Below are 12,732 nucleotides of genomic sequence, written 5' to 3' on the forward strand. Positions count from 1 at the left end.
TTGCAATGATCCCAGGAGAAATGTATGATTATCACCATTGTACGGGCAAAAAACAGTGGCACAGGGAGGTCAAGTCATTTGTGGATACACCCAGACATTGAGTGCCCTAAATGGGACCTGAACCCAGAAGACTCTGATCCCGGGGCCTGGTTCATGTCTTATGGGAGATGGCCCCTGTCCTGAGATGGTAGGGAGGGTACATCTTTCCTCGTGCATGGGCCGCTCACTGGCTACCCTCCCTTTGGAGGCTCTGCCTTGGTCTCTTTTCCTTGGCTCTCTCCATTCCTGGGCTAATCTCAGGGATGGGCAGCCTCAAAAACCGAGGGCTCATACGTGGCTCATAGCCCCTTCGGCACCCAGGCCCCACTGCCTGGGGGCTGCTCCCAGCTGACGTGCGGCACAGTGGGGGTGCCAGCCGAGTCCTCCAGGGTGATCCTCCTTCCTCTCTGCTCCTTCACCTGGATTGAGCCAGCATCACTGTCCGAAGGCACCCCTGCCACCTCTTGCTCCCTCCTCTTTGCCCTTTAATGGAGTCCCCTCCAATAAATCGGCCCCAGGACCGATGAAATCTTTCTTGGTAAAAAGATAATTCTTTCAAAACTGTGGCCCCTGTTTGGGGGGTCCATTTCTTGGAGGCCCTGAGCTAATGCACAGGGTGACAGCCCCACCTCTGCCTCCTTCCCTGCCCCTTACTTCATTCTCATCACCTCCTCTGGATGCCTCCCACCCCCAGCGCCCCTCCCCTTCACCCCCTAGGTCCTGAGCCTGGTGTCCGCAGCCAAGCCCTTACCTTGTTGACGCCGTCGGCCATGGCCTGAAGCGTGAGCTCGCGGGGCCCGTCCACCGTCTTCCCGTTGTCCGTGGGGCCCCAGCTGGCACTGTAGATGTCGATCAGCTGGGGCATGTGGCTGATAGAAGAAGCTTCGATGATGTCCGTCATGAACGGCTGGTCCAGCATCCGGATACCTGTGGTGCAGGCAGGGAAACACCACGGTTTGGTCGCCCAGTGCCCTGCACACGGTGGCGGGGGGGGGGGGGGGCGTGTGATGATGAAGGCTCAGATCCTGGGTGTGGTTGGAGGGTTGCCCCCAGGTGTCCTGAGGGACGCTGCGCAATCCCGAGTCCAACCTCAGGCTGGGTGGGCTCCACCTTCAGAGGATGAAGAAGGACTCACAGACCGTCCAGCTCGATCTTTTTTTGGACTCCGCCCACGCCTTTCGTTATGTAACTATTTGAAGAAATTGTCCCCCCGCCCCCGCCCCCGCGTGCAAACTTGACTAGAATTTCTAATGGGGAGAGACCACCTTTGTGGTCTGAAGAGATTCCTGGATAAGTCTTTCTAAGTGGAAGCTCAGCCTTCAGCGACTGGGTATTGACAGGTCGGGGGGGGCGGCAGTTTCAGAGGAGAAATAAACCCACTGTCAGGACAGTGGGGGGGGATGAAATTGATATTAAATATTTCAGAGTAAATCCTAGAGATTAGGGGGCAGAGAGAGGGGGCAGGAACAGGGCAAAGATCGGGGGAGTCAGGAAAAGAGAACTCCAAGTCGCATGGTAGCTGAGAAGGGGCTTTGGGGAGGACAGAAATGCAGAATGGGCCCTTCTGAAATATATTAGTAATGGGGTGCATGATACAACCCCCTCCTCTTTCTCCCCTATGTCACCTTTGTAAAGTTTGTGCTCTTGCAACAACTTGAAGGAGTGACTCCTTGCTGGGACATTGATGAGCGGAGTGCTGCAGTCCACGATTGTGTGGGTAAACCAGAGCTGCACACGGGGATGCACAAGGGGGCGCACTTGTGGGCACCCATAGTTCACATCACTGTCTGACTGTCCCTAGCAAGTCTCTCCAGGGTTAGTGCAGTAGCAGCCAATAAGATGGGCACTTGGTCCCTCTATTACTACTCTCCAGACATTGCTGTTGGGAGCCATATTGTTCTCTGCTTGATACACTATTTCTTTTGTGGTACGGACCCTAGAATGTTAGAGCAGCTGACCAACTCTTTCTTTCCATGGGAGTTAGGAAGTGAAGGGACTGGGCTCCACACAGCCAAAACTCGGATCCTGACACCTCTTAACCATATTTACCATGGCCAAAGGACACTAGAACACAAGCATCACTCTCTAACACGGCATGCAAGTCCATTTAAATAAGGACAAGCCAGGTTCTTGCAGGGCTTGTGAAATTGACATGAAACTGTCTTCTCTTGAAGGGTCTCTCCTTCCTCCTCAGTGTCCCATAGCCCACTCCTTGTGCCTGCATACACCTTCTCCCAATGCTCATCCTTCTCTGACTAACCTATGTGTTCAGGAGGCATTTCCCCAGCTGTCTTTCTGGATCCAGTTCTCCCCACCCCCACCCCCACCCCCTCCAGCACCACACTTTTGGCCAATTATAGTAGTATAATTGCTTACTTGTGAGTTTCATTTGTGGAAGGTGATTACAACCTAAAGTAAGCATTGCTAAGACAGGCATCCAAAATAGGGTGGGGAGGACACTGAAGAAGCAAGGTGATGCACATCTCCTGTTTCCATTTTTGGAAGGACTTTTGACTTGTCAATTGTTAACTTATTGATTGCACCGTAATCACCTCTTGGAAAACATCCTTTTACTGTGGACTGAAACGGAGATAATGTAGCATATGTTAGCTGAAGAGCCAACCTTAGATATTCCAATTCTGTCAGTATCAATGATAATTCTTTCAAAACAAGTTATGGGACCTTGTGGTTTTTGCCTATATAAGCCCACATTCCCTGCTTGCATTTTGGAGCACACTTTGCATGTCAGTTGACTCTGTGTCTCCCTGATTGCAATGCCTAAGACCCAAATAAATGCTTTTGGTTGCTTTATAACTCTTCCTGGTCAACACATTCATCACTAGACAGCGAAATCTCTGAGTACAGAGCATGTGTTTATTTTGTTCTTTTCTTGGGTCCTAGGTGATCAGCATTATTTTAAGCTTGATAAGTATTTGGTGAATAGATGTATGGTATCATTACATTAGCGGATTTTTTTTTTTCCCTAACAGAAATGACAGGTCCAGAAGAACAAATAATAACATCTTGAGATTTTCCATTTATGGGCTTTCTTTACCCATAAATCAGGTCAGCATTCTTGCCAACAAATGTCCAATAATCAGCATCCTTTCCCTTGGGGAGAAGTTCATACAGAATGGGCATAATGTTTGGTTTGAACTTTCTGGAAGCTAAGTTTTGTGTTTTTAAAAAAGATTTCATTTGTTTATTTGACACAGAGAGAGAGAGAGTGAGCAGGGGGAGTGGCAAGCAGAGGGAGAGGGAGAAGCAGGCTCCCCGCGGAGCAGAGAGTCCGATGCAGGACTCCATCCCAGGACCGCGGAATCACGACCTGAGCCAAAGGCAGATGCTTAACCTACTGAGCCACCCAGGCGCCCTTGGAAGCTAAGTTTTATGGTTCATTTTATAAGAGAGAGGAAGTCTAAAACCTCACATTTTGCTTTTGGCTTCCCTGTATTTTATTTATTTTTTAAAAATGTGTTCAACAATAGTGCTCAAGAGATCACAGAGTAAACCAAATAGTGCAGCTTCTTTTGGCCAGAAGTCGTGCCCACTTTGTAGGTAGGGAAACATCGCAGAGAGGCTGGTTTTCACTTGCCTGCAAGGAGAAAACCCAAATGGTCTTGAACTTGTCTAGATGAGCAGAACTGAACAGCCCACTTCAGCTAGAAGGTGAGAGAAATTCAACCCTGCCGAAGTAGACCTGAACTGTCCTGTGTGCCAACCAATGGCAACACTGAATTTCATCATCCAGCCAGAGTGGTGCATCCAGCCCTGCCCTTTACCCCCTCTCTTTGCAGCTTTTGTCTCTCTGTCTCTTTTCCTCTTCCTGCCCTCCCTGGCCCCCTTTGTGCTGCACAGAACATCAGAGGTGGTATGCATTAATCTTCTGTTTCAGCGTCCAGGGAGGCAGGGGCAGTCACAGACTGGGAGCAAGGCTCTCATTCATATTCTGGGGCCAGGCGCCCGACATTCCTTTAATCTTGTTAAGCTCGGGAGGAATGAGGCATGCATTAATTGAATGAGATACAGTATTCATTTCCGCAAGCGACTGCACCATTTGTAGCCAAGACAGAGGCTCAGGGTGACCCAAGGGTTTTCTCTCTCCTCTGTCCCTGGATGCTGTAGGAGCTACAGCAGGGCACGGAGAGAGAGAGAGAGACAAAGACAGAGCCAGATAAGAAAGAGAGAACAAGGGAAGGCAAGAGAGTAAAGGTGAGAGGCAAAGGGAGAGAGGAAAGCCCAGGGGGGGCTAGGACTCTGTGTGTTCACAGTTGTAAAATGCTCTCCTGGCTGGTGTGATTCAATGGCATAGGGAAACACAGTGCGCACATCAAACACTTCTATCCCCCCACCATGAGGGTCTGATCACCGCACTACTGACCAGTGGGGACTCCGAGACTTCCTTCTCTAAGAGCTGCAAGGCCCAGGGATTTGAGTTAAATCCTTTCTACCTCTGCTCTCGTTACAAAAGGGGAACTTGTACTCCACACCAGCAAACGCTGCATCTGCCCAGGAACCTCAGTGTTGCTGATCACCACCTTTTTTGCTCATGAATATAAATCGGCAGGCTGAGGCATGAATTCATGCTGACCTAAGGATCTGAAGGATCTGAAAACACGTTCATCATTGTGCTAATATGCGATTTTTATTGGTTTGTTTTAAAGCTCAGATAAAATTATGGGAACTCACTGAAACGTTTTGAGTTCTATTGGCCAAATATGTGGAGGTAATTCATTGCCGGCAGCGAAATTTCAGGGTGTTTTGATAATGGTCAACAGTATGGTTTTCAAACTCTTTTTCAGAACCGTTGAACAAAGGAGGTCCCGTCCCAAAGCTCGATGCATAAATCTAGATGCTCTGACTTAACAAGGCAGGCAGGTAAGGCCAATGCCGCCTGGCCTGGCCCCACCCTGGGGTTGCTCTGAGGAACTCTGCAGAAGCCCAGGTGTGGTGCTCCCACCCTCAAATTGCTAGCTGTGCCCTCAGCCTGGTTATTCTCTACCACCTTGCTTTGGTTTGGTCACAGCAGCGATCTGATATTATTGTGCTGATTCACTCATTTTGTCTTCTCTTAGACTCTAAGCTGTGTGAGGACAGGAATCCTGCTGGTTGCCTCACAGCTGTATCCCACCACCCACAGCAGAACCGGGTATGTGGGAGGCACCCAGAAATAACTGTTGAGTGCTGGAAGGGGTTGGCAGTAAGAGATAGCATCTCCCAAGGCTTGGTGCAGTTTTGAGCTTTAATAATCTCAGAAATAGAAATCTGACAAACTTTAAGAAACATCATTTGAAAGCTTCATTATTTATATTGGTTGTGCATTTTTGGGGGGATTGCAAATTTTGGACAGTACATTTTTAATTTTAATTTTTTGTCTTATTCCCTTTGATTGAGGATGTCAAACACTGATTTAAAAATCAAAAGGAACAGGGGCACCTGGGTGGCTCAGTCGGTTAAGTGTCTGCCTTCGGCTCAGGTCATGATCCCAGGGTCCTGGGATCGAGCCCCTTATTGGGCTCCTTGCTCAGCGGGGAGTCTGCTTCTCCCTCTCCTTTTGCCCCTCCCCCCTTATGTGCTCTGTCTCTCTCTCTCTCAAATAAATAAATAATTTTTAAAAATCAAAAGGAAGAAAAGAATTAGGTTATTTTCCTAAAGAGTTACTGAATAAAGGCATTTTCAAAGTCAAAAACCTGAAATTAATCTTTTTCTTCAAAATTCATGAAGGTAAATAAGTGGATAAGGGAACGTAAATAGTTAAACCTCAAATATATACATATTTTTGAAGTTATTAAAGCTTCAAGATGGCACTAAGATTTTTGGGACATGCCAAATGCATGTGTTTACATGTTATAGAGTATTTACTCTTTAGGAGCCAGACTAATGGGAGCTTTCCTCTGTCCCTGCCATGTGTCATTTAAAGAGGTGGTAACAACTGTGTCCATGACAACAGGCAACAGAAATCAAAGAGAGAGCTCATTTTAGAGGAAGATTCTCAAAGTCACACATATCCAAAGGTAGAACAGACTATGTTGAAAGGGAGTGAGTTTCTTGTCCCTGGAGATACATGGCTCCAGGCTGGATCCAGGCTATCTCAGAAGGGCAGGAAAAGGGAAGTTGTCCAAGCATTTTAGTGTAGGGGCCAAGGGCAGAATTTCTAGCCCAGGCTGTGCCGGCTGCAGATTTATTCTACAGCTTACAAGCTGTGGGGCCCCAGTTTTATTCTCTGTAGAAAAGGGATGCTAATATATAATATATATGTTATATGTATTATATATAATAATGTATAAGAAAATTGTATAAAGGGTTGGGTAGAGAGTTTTGTATTGTGTTTGACACATTGGAAGAGTAACTATGTGTTACTTATTATTATTATCATTATTAATACTACTTTGTTGCTATCCTTATGCAAGTAATAGTGGGTGTTTGGACTAAAGGACCTTTGGGGCCCAAGATTTTGAGATTCTGATGAATAAGTAGAAAAGAGGAGCTCCTGGAAATTTACACACTCTTCTTGTAACACCTGAATGATACATGGTGGATGAATGGTCCTGGTGCTTGATAGCCTGGAGCCGCCTAAGGCGATGGTGCAGAGGGGCCCCTTGTCTCTTTTCACTGATGGGCCCGGGAGCAACTCCTACTGGTGGTGCCCTGGGAAGGGAGGGAAGTGGGGAGAGGGTGTGAGAAGGTCCAGGTCTCCTTGGAACTAATTTGACTGGGATGAAGCAGCAAAGATGAGATGGTGCTGGTAAAAGAGGAGATAAGTTTGCTTCCTGGTAGAAATTCTATCAGCTTTGGGTCCTTAGATCCTTAGGCCCTTCATCTCATGACTCCATTCATCCATCCATTCTCTCATCTAATGATTAATCTCTACTGCTTATCACTGGCCCGTCCTTGTCTTTATTCCTTTGTTGCTTTCTGGCACTCGGCAAATAGGCTTTGGGCATCCGCTGTGCCCCAGATTGTTCTAGGTGCTGCAGTGAGAGAAAAGAGACATGGCCCTTGTCCTCATGGAGACTGTTGTCTGCCTGGGGAGAAAGCTATTGATCAAATCACCATGCACAAGAATATGTCCAGTAGCTGACTGTAGTTAGTGCTGGGAGGAAAAAACTCTGCATGATTTATCACGTGTGGATGATGAAGCTGGTCTGGGAGGTGATGTTGGAGGAGCAATGCGAAAACGGAGGGCTAGAGGATGAAGAGGTGTGGCCAGGTAAAGCCTATGGGGGAGGTGTTCTGGGCAGAGGGAAGAGCAACTACAAAGGCCCATCAGTAGGAGTGTGGCTACACTTCCTAATTTATACCTGCTAGGTAGGTGGTTTTATATAAATTATATTTACCTAGTGCCTAACCATGTATGTATAGGAACTTAATATACGATGAAGGTGGCACCACAGATCAGAGGAACAGGATGGATTATCTAATAGATGGTATCAGGGACCCTGGTTCACATTTGGAGAAAAATAAAACTGGGTCCCCAGCCACCACGACATATAAAGGTGAAATCCAGGTGGACTAATGACCTCATGTGAAAGTTTGGGGGAGGATATTTGCACTGCCTGTAACTGGGTAGGAGCCAAGATTGAGGACATACCAAGAAGGCATACAAATCAGCAAGAAAAAGACAGGAGCCCTAGTGGAAAAGTGAGCAAAAAGTTTGTGAATCAAAGAGAAACCCAACAGGCTAACAGGCAGATGAAGAGATGCTGTATGATTTTTTTTCCCTTCTTTCGCTTCAGGGGACTCATTTTATCTTCTTATCTCCACTTTCCTCTAACTGGGCTAAGATTTTACAGCACCTCAACTTAAAGCCTTTTTTTGAGGACACGTTGAAGAGAGACCCAGATGCAGGAAGGGCTTGGACCACCCGGCCTCTGGAGTCTCCCTCCCTTAACTGAACACCTCGGGACCGCCAGGGACTAGCAATGATCTTGTATGGCCACCAGGTGGCGCTCTAGACACCCCTAGCCCAGAAACCTGCAAGGAAAGATTCTCTGGAAATGCATGGCTCCTTTAGAGTTATAAAAACCAGACAACTTTTGCGATTGCCAGCCAGAAGGAACAAAATGTTTCCCCTAAATGTGTAAGGTCCAGGAGGCTGAAATTCTGCCTTTATTTTAATTCCTGAGTAACAGCCCAGGGCTTCCTCATAAAGAATTCCTTGCCCTGTTCCGAGGAAGCCCAGAGGACACTGGATGTTCCAACAGGCACAGGACGATGGAGACTAGACTTCTGGGCCCCTTGAACAGTTGGCACCAGCACGAGTAGTTCCAGAGGAGCAAAACTGGGGTTAAGGGAGCGGAAAAGGAGGCTCCTGTGCTTAAACTCTCTGTGTGGCTGGGCATGCCTCCCACCAGCTCTGGTCTATTTCTGGAACCTCAGCATTGCCGTGAAACCTGAGCCAGCTGGGGTTTCACAGAGCATAAGTCAGGTCATACCTTGGAGGCATCAGGCTGCATTCACTCACCTTTGGGGTTGGGAGTCAGTCAGCAGGTGAGGCAGAGTTAAGGGGTTGCACCTGCGTGGATCCACTGCCCTGTCCAGGTGTCTTTGCCTGGGGTGTGTTCTCTGCTTCAGGACTTATGCTCCACCCATGTAACCTGGCAGACTGGACAGGGTGCTGAGGGCCCAGGAGCCACCCCCATCAATGAGGAATGGGAGTTGGCAGATAAACTGCCCAGCTTCTTGTCCTTGGGGGGGAGCAATTCTGTGGGCTGTTCCCAGAGTCCCTCAGATTCCCGCTTGTCCACAGGAGCAACAAGTTAATCTACACACCCTTTGTTGGCTTCCCTCCCTTAGCTGTCCTTGCTCCTCTTTCCCTCACTCTGGTTTCCGGGGATCACCTCCCAAAGAAACCCGTGGCACCAGTGAAAATTAATAAAGGGAAAGCTCACTAAAATGGAATTGGGAGTCCAGAAGGGGGAGCCCTATCATTCAATATCAATTACAGGAAGAAATGTCAATTACAGATCCCAGCAGAGTTGTCAACAGGAAAGAATCAATAATTTCTGGCCCCAGCTGGAAAAGACGTACATTGCATCTCCTACAAGAAATCCAGTACCTCGGCAAATCAGCCAAGGAGAAATGACCATCACCCTGAACTCCTGCTTTTCTCCCGTGGACTTTACTTGAAAACAAACCCTCCCAACTTCCTCCTCCTTCTCCATAAAATAACATTCCTCTGCTTTGTGGGACTTGCCTGTGGTTTTGCCATAGCTTGCAATGTCCTGAATTGCAATTCTCTGTTGTCCTGAATAAACCCATTTTGCTGGTAAAATAACTGGCCCTCTTATTTCTTGGGTTAACACACTCAAATCCTTTTCTCATGTTTCCCTTTTACGGAATTCAAATGAAAAGAACAAGGAAGTTAGGTCCATTTGATGAGCTGCTCAGACGTTTTCAGAGCGCAAACAATAGGAGAGAAAAGGATAGAAGGCAAATGGAGAAAGCGACCCTGGTAAACCCTCCTAATGCCTTGAACTGCTCCTAACTCAGTTTTGCAGGCAGTAGTTCTAAGAATCTCTTGTTCAAAAAAAAAAAAACAACCCAAAGCTTGTTAAAAAAAAAAACAAAAAAACCCAGGTACTTCGGGCACCAAAGCTATTTTGAAACTATACTTTGGGATTCAAATTATTTTGAAGACAATCACTGTGAATTGGAAATCCAGGTTTGATTTTTTTTCAGTTGCCTCCAGTTTTATCCTGTGGATAGGGAACCCACCCTGCACAGATAACACCCGAGGTCCGAGCCTGGCTTATAAATTATTAACTGGGTGTTACTCTTTCCCCTGAGCTCCTGATGGCTTCTGACATTTTAATGCCAGCAGTTTGAATGTACACAGAGTAAAGAGAGCAGAAACCCGAGGGGCAAAGCTTCCCCCATTTGCATTTCAGACCCTCCAGACATATTCTTTTGTGAAATTCGGCACCAGGCTTAGGCAAGCCTCTTAGCAAACGGCGTTGAAAGAAGTTAGTGAAGGGTTTGTATAGGTTGCTCTGGCTTTCTTTAGGTCCCTGGAAATGCAAGTGTCAGCACAAAGTATGTTTATGGTTCCATTAAATTGCTAGGAAAAAAATATCAAGAGAGTTGTAAAAAAAAGAAAAACAAGTTTGAGTGACTCAGCTTTGAATAAATTAAGAACCAATTTGATGCAAAATGCGGACCCATGCCAGGAGCTACTTCATTCTCCAGCATGTTGTTGACAGTTTATGAACCCCTCTCATTCTCTCTCCCACTCTTTTTTGGAGAGGGAGACGCTGGTTTCTAAATTTCTAGTGATCCGCCGCCCTTATTTCTTACGCCCCTGGTAAAGGTGAAATTGTTAGATATCCTTCCCGTGGAGCTTGATACACAGGTTTTAGTAGAATATATTTCCTTAGAGAGGGGATGGCACTGTATAAAACAAACAAACACCCTTTTTTTTTGAAGAGTTCTGAGTCTGTTTATAATAATTTGTACATATCTTTTTATATTCTTATAGGCTTTATCAGAGTCTCATTAGAATGTTATTGATAATGACACAAGAGTACAATCGGTACTGTTCCATTCATATTAAGGTTTAAAAGCTGGGAATAACCACTATTTGTTGTGAGAAATCAGGCTCATGCTTATTCTTGTGTATATGGGTAGTAATGGGAAGGGAACATGAGGAGGGCTTTGGGATGCTGGTGGCATTTTGTTTCTTGATGGTTTCCGTGGATGTGGCCAGTTTGTGAAAATTCACTGAGCTGTGTGCTCCTGACCTATGTACTTTTCTGTATTTATAACACACTCGAATAAAAATGAAGGCCCCAGGGGTGTGGAAAGACCCCTGGGGTCTTTTTTTTGCCAGCCCCCCCTCCCCGCCCCACCCCAGGCTGGAGACCAGAGCCCGAGGCTTTCTGGCACAGGGCACCTGCTGTTTAGCAGGGAAAGCTTACCTGCGACCTTGGAGTTGTAGGCCACTCCGACCCCACAGATATTGTTGTTGGCTGCGGCAGAAACCTCACCTGCACATCGGGTCCCGTGGCTGCGGAGAAAAAAAAAGGCAAGTCAGATACAGCAAGTCGGGACTTTCAGGGAGGTTCCTTAAATTCTGTCACTTGGAAGCAGTTTGGTTCTTTTCAATGGTCCGGTTAGCCGGAGTCAGCATGATGGGGGAGCAGAAGGCAAGCTGAGGACAAAGCATAAGCTGACACCCCGCAACCCACCCCCCTGCCCCAGGTGGGATCTGGGTGACATTCCTCAGACCCTCCAGGCTGCCCGAAAGCTAAGTGAAGGAAAAAACCAAGGGTTAACTTAGAGAAATCACAGTCCTGCTGAACCGGAGTCTCCCTCAGTTTACCAACGTCTTAGTGATTTACAAGGAAAAAGCGTTCTTATCAATAACCTAACTTCCAGAGACCCATGGACGCAATTTCCTGGAGCCCTAACATCACCCTCCCCTCCACAGTGATGTGGGAAACAAAGGCAGAAGGGAAAGTAAAATTAAATTTCTTCATGACCGGCAGCCCATTGACAAATACTTGAGGCCGGCAGAGTAGAACATTCATTCCTCCAGGACACTCCCAACTGTCTTAAGGTTAAGGTTTCGCTAGAGAAAAAAAGGCACCTTAGCTCGACAGTGGTAAGGCCTCCAGTATCTTTTAGGTTCTCTTTGGCACATGAAAGTCCTTTTGAAAACCTCCCTTTTCCCTTCCCTCCCCCAAATCCCAAGTCTAGAATCAGTCATCCCTCATGCTTGTAATGCCTGCCCACGGGTCCCGTTCCCGTGCTTTAATAAAATCCCATTTTTGCACCCAAGACGTCTCAAGAATTCTTTCTTGGCCGTTGGCTCTGGACCTCACCAACATTCCAAAATGATATCAAGCATGTGGCCCACCCACTTTTCCATCTGTGTAGCTCCTTTCTTCCCCCTCTCCTCACTGTCTTCTTCACCTTGACTTGTTTCTACAATAAAGAGGCTTCTCAGAGCATTTTCAACCTTGAAATGTGATCTTTACTTTAAAATTTGAAGTATCTTCCTACAGAAAATACACTTAAAGGTTTCCAGTGAAAACCAAGCACGGTATGACAGGTTTGTGCTGGCTGGAACACTTATGATTTGTTTGGAAACACTAGAATTGTGGGCTGATGTGGGAAACAAAGGCAGAAGAAAAATTGTTACATTTCCTTACTACCTACAGCCCACTGACAAGTACTTGAAACAGGCAGAGTGACCTTCCTCTGGAGACTCAGCTGCCTCGATGTTGATACTTTGCTAAGGACAAAAGGCAATCTTAGCCCGACCCCCAGGATCCTGTAAGTCTACTTTAAGCATACAAAACTTCCTTTGGAAACTTCCTTTATCTTTAACCCCCCACCCCCCCCAAGATATATGTTGGCAATCATCCCCCAAGTATATGACCCACCGATATATATATCTGAAGGGTCTCATGACTGAAGTTTTTCCTAAACAGTAATAAATGACCTTTTCTTTTTGTAATTTTTTATTATGTCAATCACCATACATTACATCATTAGTTTTGGATGTAGTGTTCCATGATTCATTGTCTGTGCATAACACCCAGTGCTCCACGTAGAGCGTGCCCTCCTTAATACCCATCACCAGGCTAACCCATCCCCCACCCCCTCCCCTCTAGAACCCTCAGTTTGTTTTTCAGAGTCCATCATCTCTCATGGTTCGTCTCCCCCTCTGACCTTTTCTTAACAATAGCT

At 46.6% G+C, this 12,732-nt stretch overlaps 1 protein-coding gene across 1 annotated transcript in view; it reads right to left on the bottom strand.

Moving 5' to 3' along the window:
- PCSK2 (proprotein convertase subtilisin/kexin type 2) overlaps positions 1-12,732 on the bottom strand; it is a 274,278-nt gene that overhangs the window by 37,022 nt on the left and 224,524 nt on the right. Inside the window, exons 7-8 of the mRNA XM_027623782.2 lie at positions 10,956-11,044; positions 791-966 (exon numbers count right to left, since the gene is read on the bottom strand). Coding sequence (XP_027479583.1) covers positions 791-966; positions 10,956-11,044 — 265 coding nt within the window. The remainder of the gene's footprint in view (positions 1-790; positions 967-10,955; positions 11,045-12,732) is intronic.

The sequence above is a fragment of the Zalophus californianus genome, chromosome 8 (genome assembly GCF_009762305.2).
Source record: "Zalophus californianus isolate mZalCal1 chromosome 8, mZalCal1.pri.v2, whole genome shotgun sequence".
Taxonomy (NCBI): domain Eukaryota; kingdom Metazoa; phylum Chordata; class Mammalia; order Carnivora; family Otariidae; genus Zalophus; species Zalophus californianus.